Here is a 26,082-nt window from a genome sequence, read left to right as displayed (position 1 = left end):
TCCCAAACTCATGATACAGCCCTGTAAAGTTCGCACATACTGTACATTCAAAGGAAATGTTAATTTGAAACTAACACATGGAGCTTTTTTTTCCCCTTAGAAAAAAGTAGTGAAGGCAGAGCTATGTATACCTAAAAATGGTTAAATGAAATAATACTGTTAAAGAAGTCATTGAGCCCTGACTGGTTTGGCTCAGTGGATAGAGCGTCGACCTGCGGACTGAAAGGTCCCAAGTTTGATTCCGGTCAAGGGCATGTACCTTGGTTGCGGGCACATCCCCAGTGGGAAGTGTGCAGGAGGCAGCTGATCGATGTTTCTCTCTCATCGATGTTTCTAACTCTCTATCTCTCTCCCTTCCTCTCTGTAAAAAATCAATAAAATATATTTTAAAAAAAGAAGTCATTGAAGGCAAGTTAAAGGTTACCACCTTGTTCCTTGCCCTGTGTTTCTTGCCACAGTCTATGGCCGTGTTCATTCCACTTTCCTTGTTAGTTTGCAATGGGCCCGTCTGGGTGATGGTTTTGGAGATGACTGCAGACAGTCATCAGGGACATCTAGCTGCCCAGCGAGACAACATGATGGAGCACGCAAGCTCTCTGCCCTTTTCTTAGTCTACTCTTAACTTGGAAATGCAGGACAATGACTCCCTGTGTGATCTGGCCTTGCTTACCTCTCTGTCCCTGTCCCTCGTCTTTACCCCCACACTCCCTTTACCCAAACCATTGCCTCAGGGCTCTGAGCAAGCAAGCAAACCATCCTCTGCTCTCCCAGTCTTTGCACATGCTATCCCCTCTTCCTGAAACACTCCTTCCCCCAACCGACTTCCTTCTCCTACTCATCCTCAGGTCTCACTCCCCAGGAGCCTTTTCCTGGACTCCCTGAGTCTGGATGACAGTTCCTCGCCTGTACTCCCCTAACACCTATTTTGAAACTTCTGTCACATGATCTTGTAATTGCCAGTTTATATCCATCCCTTGACAGTGAGCCCATTAAGTCCGGACCCATCTTGGTTTTGTGGCCGGGACCACAGTGCTGGGCATAGAGTTGGTGCTCCATAAATACTTGTTGAATGAAGGAGCGCGTAGAAAACAGAATGTGGTCTTTGATGAAATCTGTGTTTGGCTCAGTGTCTGGTGCTCTACCAATCCTTCTTATCAGCCCAGGGGACTGCAGGGCTGTGAGCTGAGGGTGATGTGGATCTGCAGCACGGTCAGGCACAGTCAGCTTGTAGGAAGTTTGCTGATGCAGAGGACACGGAGTTTTTAATTTTAGCTATAAATTCAGAATCTTGAGGGATACATGAGCTGCAGTGGTTTGGTTTTTAAATTGAGTTTCTGCTTATTGTTAACTTAAAACCAAATCAACGAAAGCAAGGTCTCTCTTATCATTTGCTCTCCCCGTACGAAGACTCTGCAGCTCGCTTGGATGTTCCCGTAAGACAGGAAAAGTGATCCCAGATCAATTCTAGTTGCTGCCTCTGAAAAAAGAGAGGAAGATAGATGGGTCTGGCTTTGTGAGGAACCTTCTCTCTCTCTCTTCCCTCCTCCTCTCTCACTGCCCATAATTACAAAGCTGAACTGAAGTGCTACTGAGAATCCAAGTTCTTTCTTGGCTCTGGATAAGAGAGCAGATCATACACATCTAGACTCTATAAATACAGGGATGGGAAGAAGTAAGGTGACAGTTTGACAGTTGTAAGTACGTGAAACAGAGTTTATTCCTGTATTATCATTATTAATGATTGTATAACAACTGTAAACCTACTTTTGCCCACCCTGTATACATACATGTATATATATACATACATATATACATATATACATACATACATACATATACATACAGATATGCATCTGCCTTTGACCTGCAATGATGGTCCTACATGGAGACCTGTTTCTTTTTTCTTGGGCAGATGGACAGCTAGATGCATGTTTAGCTGAATCTTTCTTGGTTAGTTTACTGGGATGTAGCTAACATAACATGGGACATGGAGTCTGATCACTTGGATTGATTGAACAAATACTGAACACCTATGAGGTGATGGATACTCTTGGAATTAACGTGGTGAAGATGACAAGGCCTCTGATTCAACAGGCTTGCTGTGTAATGGGGCCAATCTACTGCCACTTACTCTAACTTTAGGGGACAAATCATTTGCCTCTTTAAACTCCCCATTTCTTCACTGTAAAATGAGGACAGTGATACCTGCCTGGGGTTGCTGTGAGGATAGTAACACCTGCTTTGTAGGGCTGCTGAGAGCATCGACTGTGTTAGTGTTTGTCGAATTCCACCTGACAAACACCTGTTCGTCCCGATGTCTCTCAGTGTGGTCACCCGGCCCTTTCTGACCCCCAGTGGCAGAGGAGGTGCTCCCCGTCAGCACTCCGCAGCCCCTCGTCTGCTGGGGCACTTCGCTCCTCACTAGAAGCATCATTTGTTTGGTGTCTGCACCTGGGCCAGTCTCTTCTGGGTGAGGAGTTACATTGTGCCCATCTCTGTAATCCCAGTGCCTGGCACGATGTCCAGCACGTGACACTTGATACATATTTGCTGCTGAATAAATCAAAGAGCAAGCTTTGTGAACGACCAAGTACCACACATATATTATTACTATAAGAACTTTGGGCACGAAAATGAAACAAGAAGAGAGGCATATCAACTCCTATTTAAGGCTGTAAATGTGTGCTGCTTTTTACTGTGGATATTGATAAACTACCCAAGTCTCTTTGATCAGATATCAAGGTAAAGAAACTTCTTGAGGTCAGGCAGGAAGTCTACTTGTGTGTTCAATCTGGAGGTTATAAAATGTCTCATTAGCTAACAAAACTAACAGATCTAGGTGCTTGGCAGTAAGAGGCTCCTTCTGGTCGTTTTATGCCAGTTCACATGGCCACACCTTCTGCACCCTGGTTTCCTCTTCCTTGCAGAAGTATGTTTTTCCTCTTCTTGAAATCACCATTTTTTCTGCTCTGACCATATATTTTTGTTGTTGTTGTCTATATAAATTAGATAATTAATATGAATTATTAAGACATTTGGGTTTGAAAAGAAAATGTTATATCCATTGTGGTGTGTGTGTGTGTGCAAAATCTTCAACACAGTCTGAATATGTGGGAAATAAGGGGTAAGCTCTTTGGGGGAAGAGATCATGTGTTGAAGGATTATTTTTTTTCTTTTTATCCACCTCTTTGGCTCTCAGCATTGAATTCAAAGTAAGGTCAAATGGTTGTTTGAAAAGAAATAGCCACTCTTAGCAGTTCTGTACATTGTTCTAGGTAGAGTAAGTTCTTGGTGCTTGGTGAATGAATGAATGAATGAATGGATGGGTGGTTGCATTTTTGAAAGAGAACAATCCTGAGTGAAGTTTGATCATTCTTCCCACAGCAGGTCCTTTCATCCCTCCCTAGTTTCTGCAGACTGGGAGATAGAATGATCTCCTCCTCCCTCCTTGTGGGACTGCCACAAAGTTCACTTAGGGCATGTTCAACCATCATGATGGCTCACCAATCTATAAATAAAGAGTTAAAAATGGGGCCATCATGGGATCTGACTGTATCTATTCTGGCCACTCTCTCGTTCTCTTCTCCTCTCATAGGGAAATGGATTTAGGAAGAATTTTCCTTCATTGGTAACATTCAGTGATCTGTGTCTTTCATAGACCATCTCTCTCTCCTGGTATTAGAGCTACAGAAATGCAGTTTCTTACTTTCACACATGCTTGTTGGAGCGTCTGTGAGCAGTCTAGGAGAGTGACCACACTCCGTGGGCATCCATCAGTATGACATCCTCTGGGATTCACGCATCTTCTCATCCTATTTCTCTTCTCAAGTGTACAGATCTCTTCTTACTGATTTCATTTTAGTTTGGCATCATGATGTCGTGGGACTAGTACTTGGCTGGGAATTAGGACTATCTATTCCCTTGAATAAGACTCCCATCATTCCTGGGTTGTAGTTTTCTCTTCTGTAAAAGTTGAGATATCCAGCTTGATAGTTTTCTGGCACGAAGGGCATTTTGATCTCTGAAGGCTGAAAGGATGCAGATGGGATTTCAATCTTTCATATCTCATGCTTTCCAGGAGCATTTTGGTTAGCCATTTGAGTGATGATTTAAAAAAATCCTGTATTCCCATGAGAACCAAAGGGAACTATGCTGGCCCCTTCAGATGGTAGCTGCTAGAAAAAGAAACCCTATAGTTGTTGGGGACAATCAATTTATTTCACGTCTATTAATAATAAGCTAGAAACCAAAACTGCAAAATTGACTCATGCATCAGTGCTCACATTAAATGTCATCAATGTTCACATTAAAAAAATTTCTAAGCTCCTTTTGTTGCTTTCTTTGTATTCTTTGGCTGAGAACTCCCTTAAGAGTGGTGCTGTAGGTGACTTTATCCCAAAAGGTCCATATTACATGTCCAGCCAGGACAGGGCCTGCATCAGGGCATGCATCTCTGGTAGAATTTGACTTGACCTGAACACCAATTTTCTTGCCGCCAGGGATTAACTTCCTCTATTGGAGACTCGTGTGAAGGGAAAAACAGATAGCAAAGTGTTTGTGAAAACGATGGGCTGTCCTTATTTCACCTTCGTGCAGCAAAGTGATCTGCCTGGGAACTAATTAGAGCATTTCCCCAATGGTGTTCTGATCTGCTTCTCCTCCTGGCTATAATTTGAACACTCCTGTGGTCTCTTAGACGGTTGCACCCTGTACGAGGGCCTGGCCATCAAGCAGCCGCCCATCTCTCCATTGTTCTAACTGCGAGTGGCTAGTTCTTCAAGTGAATTTCAGACCTCTTCTTTCAGGTTTGTTGTTTTAAAAGGTTTTTACTCCTCTGTGATGCTCCTTTATGCTTTTCCAAATCATCTTTCCTTTTGGATCCCAGGGTGGACAAGGAAAATGTGCATCTTCTTCAATATGCATAGGGCGATAGGAGACGTTATAAGACCCTCAAAGTCTCTGGCAGCGCAGGAATGAAGCTGGAAGCCCACCAACCCAGCGTCTCTTCTCTGCATCCTACTGAGCCTAGACTTAATTTCTTTCAAAAAATATTTTTATTGATTTTCTTTAGAGAGAGAGGAAGGGAGAGAAAGAGGAACATCGATATGAGAGCATGTGAGAACAGAACATTGATTGGCTGCCTCCCACACGCCCCTCACTGGGAATCGAGCCCACAATCTGAGCATGTGCCCTGACCTGGAAATCAAACCAGCAACCTTTTGGTGCACAGGATGATGCCCAACCAGCAAAACCCAGAAAACCCTTCTCTGGCTTTTCTTGTGGGATTTCATATAATACTATGTACTTTGTGAAGTTGCCTCCCAAACTTCCTTGCTTTAGCTCCTTCTTTTGGGAAGATGTATTCCTTTAATTACTGTAAGAGTATGAGCGTAAAGACAAAAGCTTGACCTTTCTAAGCACTGTGTTATAAAATTAATTGGTAATTAATTCCACAGATGTGTATTGTACATGGATAGAGGATAAGGATGGTCATTTGTCACAGACATTGACAACTGAGTCAAAAGTGAGTTCAGGGAGCCCCGGCCTGGTGGTTCAGTTGGTCAGAGTGTCATCTGTACACCAAAAGGTTGCAGGTTTGATTCCCAGTGAGGGCACATATCTAGGTTGTGGGTTCAGTCCTCAGGGTGAGTACGGGGGCAACTGTTTGATGTTTCTCTCTCTCTCTCCCTCTTCTCTCTCTAAAATCAATAAAAACATATACTTAGGTGAGGATTAAAGAAAATAATCATTCTGATTTAAAAAAAAAAGTGATTCAAGGGAGTTGATACTGCATATAGGAAGTTTTAGGAACACAATGACCAATCAGTGTCACTTCTTTTTCTCTAAATATTTGTACAAGATGTAAGTAAACATGTGTATATCTAAAAGTTCTTTCAAAAAGTACAAATTAAATGATAAAGCATTTTTTTCTTAGTGGTCGATAAATTACTATATCATAGATACTTCTCATCCATGACATGCTTTGAGTCATCACTAATTTGATAAACTGAATGAACATCTAGATTTATGTAGCTTTAAAAAAAGGCTTTGTTTAATTCCTTCGATATTTTACTTAGAAAGACATTCTGTCTCCTAAAATCAAATAAATATGCAGTTAAATTTGTGGAATATTACCTGTTTCATTTTTTTTCATTTAGGTTTTAAGATTTTATTAGAAAAATTTCCATACATATTCAAAAGTAAAGAGCACATTGTAATGAACTATATATACTCATCACTTAGTTTCAACAATTTCAATCAATACATGATCAGTCTTGTCCTACCATATTTTTCTCACACCTTTCCCACTTATTGTTTTGAAGTATAAATCCCTCATATAATTTCATCTATAAGTACTTAAGTATATGTCTTTAACAGACTTAAAAAAATAAACAAAATGTCATTACCATACCTAGTAAATCTAATAGTAGTTCTTCATATTATCTAATTAATATCTAGAGTTCAAATATACCTAATGGTGTAGGCACTGAGGATGCAGCCTTTAAAAGTAAGGCCTGTAAGGTTTTTTTGTTTTGTTTTAAGTTTTTAATTTTTTTTTGGAGAGAGGAAGGGGAAAAAGGGAGAGAGGGAGAGAAGGAGAGAGAGAAAGAAAGAAACACTGATTGGTTGCCCCTGACTGGGATTAGACCTGCAACCTGGCAATGTGCCCTGACCGAGAATCAAACCCGACACCTTTGGTGTACTGGACAACGCTCCAACCAAACTGAGCCACACTGGCCAGGGCTGGCCTGTAAGGTTTTGATACCTGCTAGCCAATTTTCTTGTGTGAGGAGACCTACAAAAAATAAGTTAAAAAACCAACAAGATTATTTTTGTTAATAATGAGTGCTCTGAAGCAAACCCAATGGATAAAGGAAAGAGAATGACCCAGGTGAGAGTGTGGCTATTCCAGGTAGGGTGGTCAGGGAAGTCCTGAGGGGTGTCATGGGAGCTGAGACAGGATGAAGAGGAGCTGAGAATAGCCTTCCTGGCAGTTGGAGGGACTTGTTAGTACACTGCGTGTTTGGTGGGCTTGGGGAGCGTCATCTAATCAAGCAGACTTTTTTTCACTGTTAATGCTGGCTTTAATTATAGTCATTTGGAATGTATAACTTTCTCAGTGGCTTAACTTTTCAGCAGGGTAAATAGAACCATTAAAAAATTCTGATATCGAACTTTGTGATAATTTTTAGCTGATTTGTTTAATTGCCCCTGGGCATTCCAGAAGAAAATGACACTGCAAATTTAGGCTACTTAAAGACCCTTTGAAATATGCAAACTCCTATGGGCACAGAACCTCCTCTCTGTAATAATAGAGTTCTAATTTCTATATGGCAGGTTCCCTCTTGAGATTCTGGGCACTTCCTGATTTTTTCTGGGTAAAATAAAAGTGACAACTTCTTTTTTTCCTCCTCTGAGTAAAAACTAGGAAGTGAGAAACGAACATATAGAAACCAACAGTAATAACAACACACACACACACACACACACGTATTTACATGTATATATGAATATATATGTGGGTGATAGGAAGGAAGGAAAGGGTGCATAGAGAAGATAGTCTCACATTTGATTTAAATGTAATAGCCAATTAGAATACATGCTTGTCTTAATCTTTTTTTTTGTAATAAAAATTAAATGGGGTATTATGTTCATAAGATTGAACAAAAGTAGATGATTTCAGCCTTTTTCTTCTTAGCCATTAAAAGAAGAATTGGAAAGAAACAGTCCTTATATATACATACAAAGAGTTTGCCGGCCTGTCTTCAAACACAGCCAGCACAGTCAGACTAAACATTGGTAGACATTTCAGTTAGTCCATGGTGGAGATATTTGTTGATTCACATAGTTTTCTTTTTACAAGGAAATCTTCAAGGTTCCTATTCACTGAATTTCACCCAAAGTAAAATTCCATTGTGTTGTAAAAACAGCTTAAAATGTTATCTTTGATTTAACCTAAGAAACTTCTGTCACCATCACTTCTGAAAAAGGTTCTGGTTTCTTAGGCTTAACCATCAGCTACTTTAAAGTCTGTGGATAGTTTTGCAGTTTTTGTGAAATTATTACTCTCTGTCATTTGTCTTCTTCATCTGCCAAACATCAGAGCCTTGGTGTTCACCAGGGCCCAAGTTTTATATTTTCCTCCTAGTATGCGGGATACCAGTAGGTGGGATAGAGTGTGTAGTAGATTGAGTTGGTCTTTATTTATTCAGCCACTCTTCAGGGGCTGGAACTGTCAAAGGCGAACTTGGAAGTTATTGTTTACATCTGTCAGGAATTCACTATGCACTTTTTAAAAAATGAGCTTTTAGACCCTTCAGAGACCATTCTGCATCCCGCCACTGTCAGAAAGGGTCTGGGGAATTTTTGGAGTGGTACAGAGATTGCAGCTCAGTGACAGTCTGTGGTGACTCTAAATACTCTGTAGTATCTGCTTTCTTAAAATTTAAGTTTGCTTGGCAATAACCTTTTTTTTTTTAATGAGAAAATGGGTAGAAACCATTTGAGCTTACCACTCATTTAGTTAAGATCACTGAGTGTGAGAAATCAATTAATTAAGTGAGCTAATGCATGTGAAGGACTTAGCACAGTGTGGCCAAAGTAGAGCTTAGTAAGTATTACTGTGCTGTTGTTAGTAGCAAGCATTTATTGTGTCTTTGCATTTAAGACACTTTCAAGTATTGCAGCGAAAGAAAAGCACATGTGCTATAGTCTTTACCTCTAAGGAACTTGCAGCCTAATTGAGATAAGATGAATGTATAAGAAGATAAGTAGTATGGAAAATCAGTATGTGATCAATGCCATATGCAAATGTGTGCTAAAGGGGTTTAAAGGAAGGAGAGAGTTTGTTGCAAACTAGAATCATGATAACAACCACCAAATAATGACAAAGCTACATATTGAGTGTTTACCATGTACGAGGCACTATTCTAGATTTTATAGATGTTCACTCATTTAATCTTCATGTCGCCCATGTGAGATGGGCATTGCTATTATTGTTTCTTTCATAGATCAGGAAACTGAGGCAGGATTTGCTAACTGGCCCGGGGTCACATGGCAAGGAAATGGTGAAGCCTCCGTTAGACTCTGGACTGCCTGAGTCCAGAGCCACAGTCTTATTTATGCCAGGGTGGCCCAGGAAAACCTGGGTGAAGGGGGGACCTTTGGACAAAAGACCCACGTGACCTCACAGAGACAGCAGGTGTAGACGGGGAAAGAGTGAAAGGTGAGTTTTCAGGGACACACTGAAACGGCCTTCAGTGCAGGTTAAAGGCATTTGGACTCGATCAGGAAGGCAGTTGGAGGACCAGTGAATGAACTTACCAAGAAAATAACCTGGACCCAACAGTTTGGGAGGACGGATCTCACAGAGGGACATGGCGTTGCAGGGCAAGCACCATGGTTCGAGTTTGGGCTTTCTAATCATTTCTGCGTCATGGCTGTGCAGGAGTTTGTCTGATTTTCATTAGTCTTTTCTCCCTTAGCCTTGAGGGATCAATAACTTCAAAATCATAGTCATCAGGCCTAAGTGCTGGTGTGTAACCTGCCTTCTCAGATGGCAGAAGGCAAATCCAGGTAGTGTCATTCCTCCGCGGGGATCCCTTCTCTCTTCTCTCGATTTGGGGCCAAAGAATGCAGAACATTTCAGAGCAACCCTGGAAACTCAGAAGGAGAATGGTGCTTCGCAGAGACCCAGAGGCACCGAAGCCACAGCTGCACTTGAAGACTTGGCTCTAGGTCCCAGGGGTTACTTGGAAGAATCCTTTGTGATGACCTGGTTAAGACTTTTATATGTAGAGAGCATGGTTGGGGGAATAACCACAACTTTCTGCTCCATGCTGATTAATCCAGGGTTTCAATCCAGGCTCCAAAAGAAAGTGTACGTGGTGGTGGCTGACAGAGGCACACTGAGCTTAACAATAAATAACACGGGACTCCTGAACATGTGGGAAGGACTAGGAACAAAGGTGACTTACTACATCTATAACTTTTCAGACAAAGAAAATACGTGATTAAGAAATGTTTTGGCAAGATCTCACCAAGATTATTTACTGGGAAGGAGGCCCAGGACTCAGTCAGGCAGGGAAATGTGGGGTGTCTGGGATTGTGGAAGAAGGATAAAGTATGTAAGTAGAGTGAACCCCTCTGGAGAGGGAAGGGGAGGGGGAGAGAGTTCCATAACATGGCTGTGTGCTTTGAAGGACCCTGCGAAAGCTGAAATAAATAGAGGAAGGGGCCTACATGAAATGTAGAGATCAGGCTGCAGGTGGTGGGGAGGCGGAGGGCTCAAACCTTAATTATGCTCATAAGTTATGCTTTGAATATTTAGACACAGCACAGTACTTTGACTTTTTAATTTTATTTTAAACTCTAGCTTGCTCTTCCCCAGTCTTCTCCAGGAAGAAAACTTGATTGTTTGCAGTCATCCTGGCATAAAAATGGCAGGCTTAGGTGAGCAAAGAACATTTCCCTTTCTGATTCCAATGTTTCACTCCCTAGCTTTTTTTTTTTTTTTTTAAATATATTTTATTGAATTTTTTACAGAGAGGAAGGGAAAGGACAGAGAGCTAGAAGCATCGATGAGAGAGAAACATCGATCAGCTGCCTCCTGCACACCCCCCACCGGGGATGTGCCCGCAACCAAGGTACATGCCCTTGACCGGGATTGAACCCGGGACCCTTCAGTCCGCAGGCCGACGCTCTCTCCGCTGAGCCAAACCGGTGACGGCCTCCCTAGCTTTTTATAAAAGAAACAAATAAACTGCCATCAACTGAAATTTCAGGTTAGGGGCTTGGTTTGAGTGTGTTTGAAGAGAGCTCTTTGCCATGTCTCTGTGGACATTAGACATGGTTCAGTGTCCTAGCTGACCACTTTTGCCTCTGGGGTGCATTTTCTCCAGAATCATTTGTCACCCATGGGGAGACTCTTCTCTCCCTCCCCTCAGTCAATTTCTCAGACATCTGCTGCACGCTTTCCCCAGGGCATACGGTCCAAACCGTCCAGAGAGAGCTTTGTCTGCTTGGTTTAACTTCTAGAAGAAGAGAGAATTGATTGATTTTCATTCGCAGATACAGTGATGTCCTTGCCAGAAGCTCTATGTACTCAGTGTCACAAGCATGAATTTATGATGCAATTTGAAAAGGGTCAGAATATAAGAAGATGAGATGAATGCTGGTCCATGAGTGCTTTGTGGTGCTGGGGTAACTGAAGTGCATCCAGCGTTCTCCAGAGCTCAAGTTCCTCCAGGAAATGCCACGAGGAAAAAGAGGGCTCCAGGGATTGACACTGGGACATGTGGATGCCCATGTTGGTATCCACATGGTGGAAATCAATTAGTGGCAGAATGTAGCACGAGCTGCCCTCTCGATGCCCTCCTGACTCTCTTAAAGGACACCTGTTCATTTTGCATAGAGTCAGGCACCATGTTATAATATTCTCGTAACTTCATTCTGTTGTTGTTTGGTATTAGACTTTATATGCTAAGAATTGGATTATCCATAATCCTTACTTCATGACTCATATTCTTCACATTTTTACTTTTTTAAAGTAAGGCAACCATAAACACATTGCCTAAAACAAAAGCTAGGACCTTGAAAATAACATGCATCTGACCAGATGATGGTCCTCCCGCATCTTATCCTGCTCTCTTCCCCTGCCCAAGGTAACCATCACCTGAATCGTGTGTGCATCGGTCCCTTACTCTCCTTTCTATATGTAGGTCTAAAAATGGCCTACATGAAAACAGAAAATATTTGCATCTATACAGGTGTATAGTTTATTTTACCTGTTTTAAAATATCAGACTATATATAATCTTTTGGGACTTTTTTCCCTTAATATTTTTACTGCTATTATTCATCTCTATTGCTACATGTTGTCATTGTCGTTCATTTGTTTCGACTGCTGTATAATATCCCATTTGGGATTATATTCAGTTTATTCATTCACTCTCCCATTAATGGGCATTCAGGTTGGTGCTGGGATTTCAGCGACTGCGAACACATTCGCTATAAATATTCTTGAACATATAGTCAGTCGTCCATGTGCGGGAGATTGCTTTGTGTATATGGTTTCATTTTTTGGAAACCAGCAGTATAGTACTCTGAGCCAGAGGAACATTTGCGAGAAGCACAATGAAGATAAATCCTCAGTGCTTTTTATTTCAGTTGGTGTGAAGAAGTAGCATGTAAACTTTATATGAGACAAGACACCATCTCATTTTCACTTGTTCCTCCCACCATTTCCCCAGTACTACCTGGTGCTTGGAACCATTCTAGGTACACAGCAAGCACTTTATACATGGCTTCAGGGTAGTCAGTGCTGTTGACTTCCTCTTACTTTAAACTCTGAAGGTAAGACCATATTCCCTTGAGAACAGTCTTTTATGCTTCCATATGTTTAATTGGATCAATTCTTTGCATTAGACTATCTAGCATCTACCATGAACAAGGCAGTATCATCTTAATAAAGCATATTTTTTGCCCTTAAAGAACTTCCTACCTAGTGGGAAGAAGGTTGTGCAAACTGAGAATTCTAATGTGTTACAATATGTGCTGTAACACTTAGGTCAGAGAGAAAGGGTACTTACCTGTCCCTGGGAGAGAAGACTCCTGGGGGTTGGATGGGGAGAACATCTTAGAGCTGATATTTGGAGAACGAGTAAGAGTTCACAAGTTAGATTAGGGTGTGGATGGGTAGTCTATTTCAGGAAAGTTAGAGGCATGGGTGAGCATGGCACACTCAGGCCCTGGCAAGTGGGTGGTTTTGACTAGGACATGCATTGCGTGCCATGTGATGGTAGTGGATGAGAAATCAAATGTGCTTGTGGTGTTGTGAGTCTCTCCAGTTTGGAGGATTATAGGAAGGCCAAAGTCATTTTCACTTTGCTTCATGCTCTGTCCCACTACTAGTCATCTGGGTCTGTGGTACTTAGTGACAAACCTGACCCTTCCCCTTCATTTGGCTAAGAAGGCAGGCCTGGCCTTGTACCCAGAGTAAGGGGAAGATCCCAAAGACCTCTGGCCCTTGTCTGCCTGTTTGCTTGGACAGTAGAGTTCACCCAAGTTAGGATTCAGGAACAGTCTGTGGTCATGAACTAGTGTTTTTCTCTCCAGGAAACAGACCAAAGTAACTCCATTGTAGGGGCAGCAAACGTTCATGCTGGGAAAAGTCTACCTCCTACTTCTGGTCTTTTAGCCATAGTGCTCTTTCTCAGCCCTAGTCCTGCCCTCCAGCTGCTGTCATATATTTGCTTTCTAGTGTTGAAGCAGTAGGGGAGCTACAGGGATGACGGCCCCACCGGCACCCGTCCCTGACCATCTGTTCTCAGACACTATGGCTGGCAGAGGGAGCGATGATTTCAGGGAAGAGTACCAGAGGGGGCTGGTGGACAGCAGGCATCTCTCTTCTCAGAGAAAACAGCTAGTCCTCTGTGGCCAATTCTCCCTCTAACTAGAGACATTATACAGCCACTGCACACACAAACACACACACTTGGGAAAATCAGATGGAGTTATACCAAATAAAATTTTTATTGGAATGGATAGAGGTAGAGAAACACATTTTATCATGCCACAGCATAAGAAAGTGTTTTATTTTGGATGACTTTTTGAAAGTCTTTTTTTTAGGTTCGCCTTATTAGAGATTTAGTTTCTTTGTATTCTTGTACCTACCTCCCATAATGGTTAAGATCACAGCCTTTAAGTTTGATAGACTTGCCTGTGTTTGAAATCTGCTGCTTTAGAGCTCTGTGACTTTTGGCACATTATTTAATTTCTGAAGCTCAGTTTCCTCAGCCAAAAAATGGACCACTTAGCTCCTACATTGGGTTATTGTGAGGATTATATGAGGTGTAATGCATGTCAAATAGTTCATAGTAGCTTTTTGTGGAGTTATTTGAATTTCGGACCTATATCTTGTTCTTATAAAAGAATTCAGTTCATCCTTTCAGCTGTGTCAGTCATCTTGAAACCAAATAGGCTCTCTTCTGTAATGCCTAACGCTTTTTTAACATCATTCAGTGCAGATGCTAATTAAGAGGATGGTCATATACAGAGTAGGCACCTCTCTGCCTAAACATGGCTCTCTCACTTTCAAAACAGTGCTTAAAAAATCTCCTTCCCTACAATACTTCCCAATGAAAACTCTTTTTTTCCACCTGGTTATTGTCTCTGTGTTTGTTACAGTGTTCTCTCTGCTTTCATATATTTAGCTTTGCAGAGTCATAGTCATTTATCCACACGTGTTTGTCCCATCTCTCTCTTTAGAAGACATATCCCCGCTGGTTCATGGAATAAGATGTTCCTTTCTTTCTCCTTGGATATGCCATTTTTTTTCTGTCCTCAGGGACCTAGGAGAGAATTTGGCTTGACATTCATTATGCGTCAGTTTATTGCAGTGTTTTTCTTCCCTTAGTTCATCATGCGATTTAAAAAGATTAGTTGGGGCAACGGTCATGTAATGATGGCATATGTCTCTTAGTGTGTGTCATCTGTAACTTCTGTGTATAGAATTTCCTTGAAGTCTGTCAGTAGTTATAAGACAGACCCATTGGAAACACTTAATTTTTTGACATTTTCATACATGTCAAACCGATCTGTCATGAATTGAAGATGTAGTGTCCTTCCTTTTTATGATGTTACCAAATCTAGCCCAAGTTCAAAGAACTCTTAAGAAAATTACTATGATATGAACAGATTCTAATGAATTGAAATAGAGGTTTCTCCACCTTATGTAATTAGCATTTTGAGAGTTAAATAATTCAGTGGAGGGTCTGGGCAGACAGGGATTGAAAAGTATGGAGAAAGTTGGAGAGAGGAATGGTGAGGAGGTGAAGGGAACAACATCTACCAAGGCCATTGCTTTTGATCAATTGGAATTCTTTAATCAGACATTAGAACTCTTTCTGCCAGGCACTGGGGCTGGCCCTTGGTTGTCTCTGCTCTCACCAGATTCTGGTACCCCTGTTGTAGTAAGTTGTATTACAGTCCTGTCCAGGTGGGTCAAATGGAGAAAATACTAATGGTGCCAGCCAGAGGGAGAGGGAGAGGGACTAGTTCAGTCAGTGGGACTCAAGACCTGCAAGGCTGTCTTTTCTCAACTGTGTTTCATCCGGTCGGTGTGCAGTTAGATATTGAGGGGTTTCCAGCTCTCACCTCCTGCTGTTGTTATCAAGCAGCCAGAGGGTGTTTGTGTCTCACAGCATCTCCTCCTCATCCCTCTTCCTGCAGTGCTGGACACCTCGGAACACCTGTGGGATGGTGAGGAACCTCTGCTTCTCCCCTTGCCCTCTGACCTGGCTGGGGGCTCAGGGAGCTTTGGGGGTCTCGTGTGTTCAGCAGCCCTTAGTATGTCCAGTTGGCCTTGTCCACATTGCCAGTGACATCTCTCTTCTTCCCAATCATCACCTCATGGAGCGTGAGAAAGAGCTTTGTAGTGCTTGTAGTCTAACTCCTTCATTTTAGGGACAAGGACCCCTGAGGCCTGGGGAGGGGAGGTGACAGGCCTGCAGAAACACGCTTTGGTTACAGGCAGAGCTAGGACCAGAACCGAGTCTCCGGAATCCTCCTCCAGGACTCCTTCCTTTACACATGCCCTTTCTCTCTCCCACTTTGCAGTGTAAGACTTAGAGAAGCATTCTGATGTTTTTAGATGAAGAACCTCAAACCTCCATAAAGTTTCTAAAAAACCCATTGTAAACCAATTTCTTTTCATTAAAAACACATTGCCCTTATAACCAGAAGAGAAAATAAAGTTCTGTTAAAGAAGGGAAGTCAGAGTTCCACTCATCTCACTCTTTCACGGTGAGTGTCCTGGCTTGAACAGGACTATGCAGTCATTTCAGGTCTCTACTGAGGTGACCCCTCATCCATGACATCGTCACTGGCCACCCTTTTCAAAATAGCAACCACCCAACCCCCTCCAAACAATCCTTTTGTGGTCCCCTCGCTGCTTTGTTTTTCTGCCCAGCACTTGTCACTCTCTAGCGAGGGAGTGTCTCATTCTAGTTGTTTTTTGCTTAATATTTCTCTTCTTCCACCATTATGAAAACTCCATGGCAACAGGGACCTTTGTCTCTTTTGTTCATTGATGTACCGCAGCACCCAGAGCAGTGCCTAGAACACAGTAGGTGAGTATTTGTCGAAACAATGAATGCATGAACTTAGGGGCAAGTAACAGCTTTTCTGTGCTTAGAGTTCTTGTGAGTAAAATAGGAATAAAAAGTAGTGCCTATCTCATCAAGTGGCAATGAGAACTGAGGGAGTTCATTCATATGAAGCACTTAGAATCACCCTGCACATAGTAGGTGTTCAATAAAGATTCCATGTTATGATAATTATTAAATATTTGATTTTCTCACTAGACTGTAAACTCCTTGAGGGCAGAGACTACTTTTTTACATCATCTTTTTATTCCTGGTAGTAATGTGGCTAACACATGATTGGTATTCAGTGTTTGTTAAGTAGATAAATAAAATAACTCAGAGAAATTGTAGGCAATACCTCTGTTAATATTTGTTATATGTAAACGAATAGGTTTCCTTCCTGTCTTTTTCCCCAAGCTGCAGTTGGTGAGTCTGCGTGGAATAGCAGATTATGTTGTGCCTTAGCTCATCACTTAAGCACTGGGGCTGATAATTTATTTTTGTTGCCATGCCTTGGCTGAAATCTCCTGGGGATTGACAGCCATGGCAGAAACTTGTGGGTGATGGATGTCACCCCAGCCTGTGTGATCTCAAGCAGTTACTTGAGATCTCTTCCATTCATAGTTGGTACTTCACAGAAACGCTCCCCTGGCAAAGGGGGTGCTTAAGCGCAGGGTTCTGGCAGGCATCTGAACAGACAGGTGCAGGAAGAGATGAAGAGAGAAAGGTGCTCTTCCTCTCTGTTCTCAAGAAGAGTTAAAGGTTGTAAAAAGGTTCAGCTTTTAAACTTGAGCCAGCCATTTGAATTGCATGGGCCTCCTAGTTTTTCCGGTAAAATTTGAGAATGGGATTAGATGATCTCCAAGGAACCACCTACTTTTTAAATGTCCTGATTCTGTGGAAAATGGTTAAGAAGGCTCCGCACTGATGAAGAATTTAAAGGGCAGAGGTTTAAGTGGGGATACTGATAAAATGGAAGGGGATGCTAGTCTAGGAGCATCGGGCAAGTGGTTTGGTGACATGTTGTGTCTGTTTCTGGAGGAACTGGAAAATTATAGTATTTAAAATAGAAAATGAACTCAGAACCACATCTTGACCTCCTGGTTTGGGTCAGTTGATTTAACTTGAACTAAGTTGCATGTTCGCTGTTCAATCTAGGCGTCTGATTTGTGAACCTTTCCCATAACTAAATCCCGAGAGATTTCCCATCATGCCCATAAGGTAATTCAGTTTGGCAAGGGGATTTGGACCTTGACAAAATCTCTTGCCCAATTTGGTTTCCAGAAAGGCTGACTTACCTAATATGAAAATAAATGGAAAACAAACCTTTGGCTGTTACTTGATGAAATGCCACAGGAAAGTATAATTTTCCCCCAACACCCCAGCAGTATGGAGAAGATTGTTACCATTGCTCCTAAATAACTGTCCTTGGTGTACTGTTCTTCCCTGCCATAGTGTTCCAGTAAGGCTAAATCACTAGGCAATGATATTAAATCATAGGAATCCTTGTGTGTTTGTGCATGTATGTGTATGTATGTGAGTATATTTTATATCATGTGTATATTTCTGCATTCTCAAACTCCACATTAATATTAGTTTTTCTGTTGCTGCATAACAAATTACTACATATGTAGTGGTTTATAACAACACACATTTATTATCCCATAGCTTTTGTGGATCAGGAATCTGGACAGGGCTTATGTGGGACATCCACTTAGGATCTCACAACGCTACAAGTCATGTTTCAGCCAGGCTGTGGTCTCATCTGAGGCTTGACTGGGGAAATCCATTTTTGTTAGCAGAGGGTTTCCGCTTCCAGTTAGCTGTTGGCCAGAGGCTGCCATCAGCTCCTTACTATGTGGGCCCCCTCAACATAGGCACCCCACACATGGCAGCTTGTTCCTTTCAAACTAGCAAGGAAGTTTAATGTTTTCCTGTAGCTCAATTTCTTTTATAGATGTGACTTCAGTTTCCCCTCATTATCTTTATAAGGTGAGATAGAACTAGGGAGAACCAAGGAAGCTGCAAAAAAGCTCAGTGAAATGTCTAAGGTTGCAAAGCAGCCAGTGGTTGCATTGGAATAAGAATACAAGGTAACTAATAACAAAAACTCACATTTATTAAATCTTTATTACATACCAGATACTGTGTGAAGAGCTTTATGTCACTACATGCTCATTCAGTTCTCAATACAACACTCTGAGTTAGGTATTATTATTATTACCAAGCTACTTAACAGGCGGGGAAATTGAGGACTAGAGTGGTTATATAACTTGCCCAAGGTTTGTAGACAGAAAGTGCCCAGGCTGACTTCATAAGCCGCTGTCATCCTACTCTGAAGATCTGCCATTGGGACATAATGCGGCCTGTGTTCAGAATTCTTCCTCTCTTCCATCCGTACTTAAATCAGTGAAGTACTGCAAAGGGATAATTGTAATAGGTTGCTCCTCTAAAAGTGCATTCATAAAATGGGAGACAATGTTATTTCTTTTCTACGTGAGCTAGGCTTTCTCATTTTTCTGAAGACATATGGGACAAATGGAAGGAAAGCAGAATTTAATGGTATTTGCATGTATTAACACTTCTGTTGCATATGTATCTTTAAAAAAATCAAAGTTACAAACTCCTCAAAGTTGATAGGATACAGCTTATTTATTTTAATTTCTTTAAAATGTTTGTTTTAATAAGGCACTATGCATTTCATTCTATAAGTACAAATAATCTAGAAAAGGCAGATTAGGTCTGTTTTAGGTAGTTGGTTCTTGTTGAAAAATGTGCAAAATTAGATTTGAGTATTAGAAACTGAACTTTGAGAGTAAAATAATCTAGTAGTGTGTGTCTATGTGTCTGTTTCTTCTGTATTTCTGGAAACCTAGATAGTTATCCTGCCAGATACTTTAAAATGTATCAATAAAGAGGAAAAATAGAATACAGACAAGGTTTGTTAACTATTTTATTTATTGATTTTTAGAGAGAGAAGAGGGGGGGTAGAGAGAGGGGGAAAAGAGAAACATCAATTTGTTGTTCCACCCATTTATCATTCATTGGTGTGTCTATGTGTCTGTTTCTTCTGTATTTCTGGAAACCTAGATAGTTATCCTGCCAGATACTTTAAAATGTATCAATAAAGAGGAAAAATAGAATACAGACAAGGTTTGTTAACTATTTTATTTATTGATTTTTAGAGAGAGAAGGGGGGGTAGAGAGAGGGGGAAAAGAGAAACATCAATTTGTTGTTCCACCCATTTATGCATTCATTGGTTGATTCTTGTATGTGCCCTGACTGGAGATTGAACCCAAAATCTTGGCATATGGGGAGGACGCACCAACCAACTGAGATACCCAGCCAGGGCAGGTTTTTTTGATTATTGAGCTTTTTCCTAAGTAGCCAAATGGAACATCTGCAGATAAAGGTCAAGAGGATAAAAAATGCCACACGGGGTCAGACCCAGGCCAACGTGGGGAAGTGTTGCGGCCACCCTACCTGTTACATGACATGGAGAGTGGCCGAGTCCTCCAGCTGGAAGGGCCCTTGGGCAGACCGCGTGCCCCCTCCATGTGCTAGTGGGGATGCGAAGGCACAAGTGGGCCGAGGTCACAATCCAACTTCCTTCATTAAATGCTTATGAATTTGCCTTCTCTTAACTCATGTTGGAAATCTTTCTTGAACTCACTGTTGTTCTTTCTCCCATACTGCATTTGTATTTCTTTTGCTAAAGCTCAATCCAAGTCAGTGCAGTGCTATAGTTATTTAGGTACGTGTCTCATTCGCCCTAGGATGCCGTGGGCTATTTTTAATCAACTTTGATCTCCTTTCAGTGTGTAGCATGAGGCCTGACACATCGGAGATGCTCAATATATACAGTAGCCCCCCTTATTCTCAGTTTCAGGGTCCATAGTTTTAGTTTCCTGTGGTCAACTGTGCTCCAAAATTGATAAATGAAAAATTCCAGATATTTTGAGAGAGAGCAAGACCACATTCACATAACTCTTATTACAGTATAGTGTTATAATTGTTCTATTTTATTCATAGTTATTGCTGTTAGTCTCTTACTGTGCCTAATTTATAAATTAAATGTTATCGTAAGTATGTCTGTATAGGAAAAAACATAGCATACATAGTGTTTATCATATCCATGGTTTCAGGCAGTTCACTGGGGGTCTTGGAACATTTCCTCTGCCAATTAGGGGATTACTGTATTGGTTGAATTTAATTAAAGGTATATTTGAATACATTCCATAGACTCGATCCTATAGTGGAAGGCAGGGCTTCCAACCTTTAGTTCTGAAACTTCCATTGTAAGATTTTGAGGGGGATCCCTCTTCCCAGGAATCTGAGAGTTGATGAACAAATTGAAATCCACTGTATCACTATCCTTCATGCTCCTATGTTTTGTTTTGTTAATTTGTGGGGGGAGGGGCTCTCAGTTATTGTGTGTGTTTTTTTCTACTTTAAAAAATTGTGGTTAGCCCTAACTGGTTTGGCTCAGTGGACAGAGCGTCGGCCTGGGGACTGAAAGGTCCCAGGTTCGATTCCAGTCAAGGGCATGTACCTTGGTTGTGGGCACATCCCCAGTGGGGGGTGTGCAGGAGGCAGCTGAATGATGTTTCTCTCTCATTGATGTTTCTAACTCTCTATCCCTCTCCCTTCCTCTCTGTAAAAAATCAATAAAATATATTTAACAAAATTGTGGTTAAAATATATAACACAAAATTTACAATTTTAACCATTTTATCTGTATAATACAATTTCATTAGGCACATTTACATTGTTGTGCAACCATCACCACTATCCATCTCTAGAACTTTTTCATCATCCCAACTGAAACTCTGCACCCACTAAATAATAACACCCCCTTCCCCTTGCCTCCAGTGCCTGGTAACTGTGATTCTACTTTCCGTCTCTATGAATGTGCCTATCCTAGGTACCTCATGTAAGTGGAATTGTATAATATTTGTCTTTTTGTGACCAGCTTATTTCACTTAGCTTAATGTTTCAAGGTTCATCCCTGCCATAGCCGATATGAGTCTTTCATTCCTTTTTAAGTCAGCCATTCTCCTTTAGGAGTCAAGAGTTTCAGTATTTTTAGTTTTGTAGCCAGAGGTAGATTTTTCTTCCAGACCTATCCTTGGCCTTTTCTTAGGATGAAATTCTCAAGGGCATGCCCTGTCTTTCTGAGTAGTATTCTTTGGGGTAGCCAAGTAACAAAACTGAGGCCATTAATGTCAGTGTAACAGATGAGCACCTACTGTGTGCCAGGGGCTCTGCCTATGAACAGAGATTACACAGTTTTTGGAAGGAGTCAACTGTATACTTGGTTAACTATAGTATCATGTGCTAAATGTGAGGAGCCAGAAGGATGCTTTCAATCTTCTGTGGACTATGAGGGGAATTTAGGAAAGGTTCAAAGATGAGATCATATTTCAAATTGGCTTTGAAGGATGCATAGGTGTTAGAACTAGAGAAAGAAGTGATGGCATTCCATGAATAGCCTGAGCTAAGGCAAATGGAAAACACATGGTTGTTGGAAGAATAGCAAGGGACAATTTTAAGGGAAAGAAAGCATGGGGGTAGGGTATGAGATGGTGGGGAGCTAGAGGTGCTTGACCATCAGGCTGAGGAGTTTAGGAGAACAGGTCATGCATTTAGAATGCCGCAATTCAATCTGTGGGTTGACAGGGTGTATTGGTGGATCACAGGAGGATCCATGGAGACTAGAGACTGGTGTGTGTAGGCAGGGAGAGTGGGGAGACAGTGGGTTGCAGGATATTAAGCAAGAGATGATGAGGGCCTGAACCAAGGCAGCCACAGATGAGTTTGCTCATGGTCCATATCATCAGGTATGTTGACCTCAGAGTTCATTGGACCATGCCCACCTAGCCTGCCTCTTTGTGTTCTAAAATTCTTATAATTTCAACTCCAGTTTAGAGTTCTGTTTTTGTAAAATTTCCATCATATCTTTCCTTATTATAACCAGTGGTAAGAAGGAATCTGTATATATAAAGAGCCAGGGTCCATAACATCCGCAACGACTGAAGGCTCAACCGAACACTGGAAGTCAGTGCTGGGTTGCCGTGGTACCGGCACAGCGACCCAGCACTGACTGCCGAGGGGGCTGCAGATCAGGCCTGGAGAGAGGCCTGCAGAGAGAGAGGCAGGATCTGATCCGCAGCCTCAGTGGCAGCTGTTGATCAGTGTTGCCTCTCTCTTTCTCTTCAGGCTTCACCAGCAGCTGCACCTGTTTCTCTTCAGGCCTCCACGGGGACTGCTCAGCCCCGCCTCTTTGATCAGGCCCAGAGATAGGCCCGGAGAAACTGACTGGCATAGAAACCGACCAGTCTGAACCAAATCTGGGTGAGTGCCAGGAGCCAATGGCTGCCTAGGAGGCAGAGCTTTTGACACTAACTGGCATAGAAACTGACCATTCAGAACCTAATCTGGGTAAAGTGCGAGGAGCCAATGGCTGCCTAGGAGGCGGAGCTTTTGATGCTGACTGGCATAGAAACTGACCAATCAGAACCTAATCTGGTGAGCTACGAAGGCAGAACCTAAGGTGGGGGCTGAGGAGGGTTTTAAGGGCAACAGCTGTTTGGTGTAAGGTGTAAGAAAGTCGTTCAATTTTTTAATCACTGGTTTGGTAGTATAGTGCATATGACTGGCTATCAGTCCAGATATAGGGATTATGTATTTTTGTCTGCCAAGAGCATCTCCTCCTGCTGAAAAAGGCTCCCCCGCCCCCCGCATTTAAGCAATCCTATCCTATATAATCTATCTATACTAATAAAAGGGTAATGTGCTAATTAGACCGGGTTGACCAGCCATCTTCCGGACATCTGACTTCCTTCCAGACAAAGCCATGGTGGTGGGGGCTGAGGCAGAGGCAATTAGGGGTGATCAGGCCGGCAGGGGAGGGCAGTTGGGGGCGAGATCAGGCCAGCAGGGGAGGGCAGTTAGGGGTGATCAGGCAGGCAGAGGCAGTTGGGGGTGAGATGAGGCCGGCAGGAGAGTGCAGTTGGGGTGAGATCAGGCCAGCAGGGGAGGGCAGTTAGGGGCCTCCCTCTGCGGGGCTATCCATCAGAGGGAGGTGGCCGGTGGTGGGGGAGAGGGGAGCAGCGTCACACAGATGGCAAGCAGTAGCAGGGGCAGGGCCAACTGCTGGCAGCCAGGGGAAGGAAAGCCCCGATAGGCCCTGATTGCTGGCCAGGCCTAGGGACCCTACTCGAGGGATCCCGAATTGCGAGAGGGCACAGGCTGGGCTAAGGAACACCCCCTCCCCCAGTGCACAAATTTTGTGCGCCGGGCCTCTAGTTGATCTATAAAGGACAATGGGCCCAGTCTGTGTGACACAGTGGTGTAGCATTGACCTATGAACCAGGAGGTCATGGTTCTGTTCCTGGTCAGGGCTCATGCCTGGGTTACAGGCTCAATCTCCAGTAGGAAGTGTGCAGGAGGCAGCCAATCAGTGATTCTCTCTCATCATCGATGTTTTTGTCTCTCTCTTCCTATTCCTTCATCTCTGAAATCAATAAAAACATATTTTTTTTAAAAAGGCAGTGGGACAGGTTCCTACCTCCAGGCTTTCCACTCAATAAAATACTTTTGGAGGTAGTTTTTAATCATCTTCCATGTGTTAAGTGATGTGGTGTCTAATGTCTAGAAAAAGATTGTTAAGATTGTGTGTAATAATAGAATAGCTGGAATGTAGCGGTAATTAGAGCAGATCAGTGAAGCTATATTAGAAGCGCACCGCCCTCCCCCTCCCTGTGATCTCTTGGTAACAAAAGAACTGAAACAAAACGTTCATACAAGTGAATAAACTTAAACTTTGAAGAGCAAAGCTGGGTTGGCCTCAAAAGCTATCAGCACGATCATCAGAGCCTATCTAATGGTCCATAAAGAACTTGGCTTATCACCAAGTGCTTTGATAGTAAGCGTAGCAGGAAGAGACATAGTCCCTGCCCATAAGCAGTTTATAATCTAAATTGTACAATGTCAGAAATCACTGGAAAATTAGAAAAAATGAATCCAGTCAGTACCCTTAAATAGTGATGTGTAAGGAGGGCCCCAAACATTCACACACAGAAAGGGAAAATACTGTTAGTACAGGCATTGAAAGAAAATACCCAGGCGTCATTAGTTGACTAAATGCTGATTGAGGAAAAAGCGCTGAAATACACTAAAAATAATACAAGTTTCAAGGAAAATAACCCTTTTGCTAACCTTTGCATTAGTCAGTTCCTTTTTAGAATATTTTTTTTCCTGTTTTAGTCACACTTTACAAGAGTGTGTATAAATATAGAAGATCAAGAGAAGTGTGATAAACATAATTTAAGATGTAGAACATGGGGTTTGAAAGAAAAGGTCAGAGAAATTTGGGGATTAAAACAAACGGACTTAGTTATCTTCAGTAAAAAAAAAATTAAAGAAATATTTATGGGCTAGCCAGTTGAGTGTACCAAGAAGTTTAAAACATGCTCTACCCTTATGGGCCTTTAATGGTCAGGTTTTCATTGTGCAAATGACTTGACTGATCTTTTTTATTTTTATTTTTTTTAGTTTCCCGAGAGCACCAAGTGAAAGAAAATGCATGTTAAGTTTTGGGAGGTATTTTGAATAATCCACAGAGCCTCACAGGGTGCCTCTGGGAAATGAGGAGTTTCCTACCTGGAGGTTGAGAGGACTGAGCTGAAGGAGTCGGGGCTGAATGATCTCAATTGTGTAATTCCTCTCCATTTTAAGATTGAAAGGAAACTGTAGGCAGAGATAGGTCACTGACTGCCCTGTGAGTGTAAGAGTCAAGAGCTAAAATAAATTTATATTTCTAAGGTTTTAGAGATAAAGAAAAGCTATCTTTCTTTTTCTCTTTTCAGGCTCCTTCAACTCTTGCTTGCTTCTTTCTTAGCAGTATTATAACTTGCAGATGTTTTGTTTTGTTTACTCATTATTTTGTCTCTCTCCTCATTGTAAGGAAGGCATCATGAGAACAGGGATGTGTCTGTTTAGTTCTGTACTTTATTTCCGGCATCAACCACAGTGTTGACACATAGTAGGTACTCAAGAAATCTGGTTGAATGAATGAATGAATGAATTAACGAGAGTGGGTCATGGGAGAAGAGTGCTCAAGACAGTCTGTGGATAATGACCATTACCTGGAAGGGATGCTAGCTTGGGAGTTAAAGAGGGAAGGAAGTGGGAGAAGGGAGAAGGAGAGTGAATTCACAAGGCCTATTTCCTGTTGTTGTTGGTACATTGGGTAAAAATGTGCTAAACATGGAAGTCATATAGTGTCATATAAAGAACAGGAGAGAACATGGGTTAGTGCCCAGACACACTAGCTCTGGGAAACAATTCACAATGACTCGTCATGGGTAAAGTTTGTTAATTTTTTCTGAAACAGACAAAAGTTCTGTAAGAACTAAGTTTTCCTAGTGTGTAAATCATTTGGAAGTTTTAGTGGTCATGGTGTGTGTGTGTGTGTGTGTGTGTGTGTGTGTGTGTGTGTGTGGCATCTGACTCCTTTATTTATATTCTCTGTCCTGGCCTTCAGATGTTTTTTAAGCAGCTTTAGATTAGATTATCAGCATTGGGATAATGGAGCAATTTTGTGGCACACTGCCTCTGTGCTTAGGACTGTTCGACTCCTCGGCCCGAGTAGCCAAAAAATATCTTGATTTAGTCTAGTCTGGTCTGTTGTAGTCTCACTTAAGGACACTAAGTCCCAAACCTTTGGGTGCTTAACTTAAAATACTAGCATATTAACAAAAGGGCCAAAAAACAAATTAAACAAAAAGGAAAAAATCAGTTCTTCTTAAACAGATTATCCTTCCCTATCCTAAATAATCCTACCTTCCAACTTCCCCATGCTGATGGAGCTTTTCAGGGAAGTATTTTCGGACCACAGGGTTAACTCGTAACTAGAATAATATTCCAGGGGGAT

General features: G+C 41.9%; 1 protein-coding gene across 3 annotated transcripts in view; it reads left to right on the top strand.

Moving 5' to 3' along the window:
* Positions 1–26,082, top strand: part of ETV6 (ets variant 6) — a 222,775-nt gene that overhangs the window by 21,472 nt on the left and 175,221 nt on the right. Inside the window, exons 1-2 of one of the 3 annotated variants that reach the window (XM_014540209.1) lie at positions 22,483–22,499; positions 24,702–24,749. The exons of the other annotated variants lie outside the window; for them this stretch is intronic. Coding sequence (XP_014395695.1) covers positions 24,729–24,749 — 21 coding nt within the window. The 5' untranslated portion in view covers positions 22,483–22,499; positions 24,702–24,728. Of the gene's footprint in view, positions 1–22,482; positions 22,500–24,701; positions 24,750–26,082 lie in introns of those variants that run through there. 3 annotated transcript variants of the gene reach the window in all.

Source organism: Myotis brandtii, unplaced genomic scaffold (genome assembly GCF_000412655.1).
Source record: "Myotis brandtii unplaced genomic scaffold, ASM41265v1 scaffold237, whole genome shotgun sequence".
NCBI lineage: Eukaryota > Metazoa > Chordata > Mammalia > Chiroptera > Vespertilionidae > Myotis > Myotis brandtii.
Note: the sequence above shows the minus strand (reverse complement) of the source record. Positions and strands in the feature narration are given on the sequence as shown.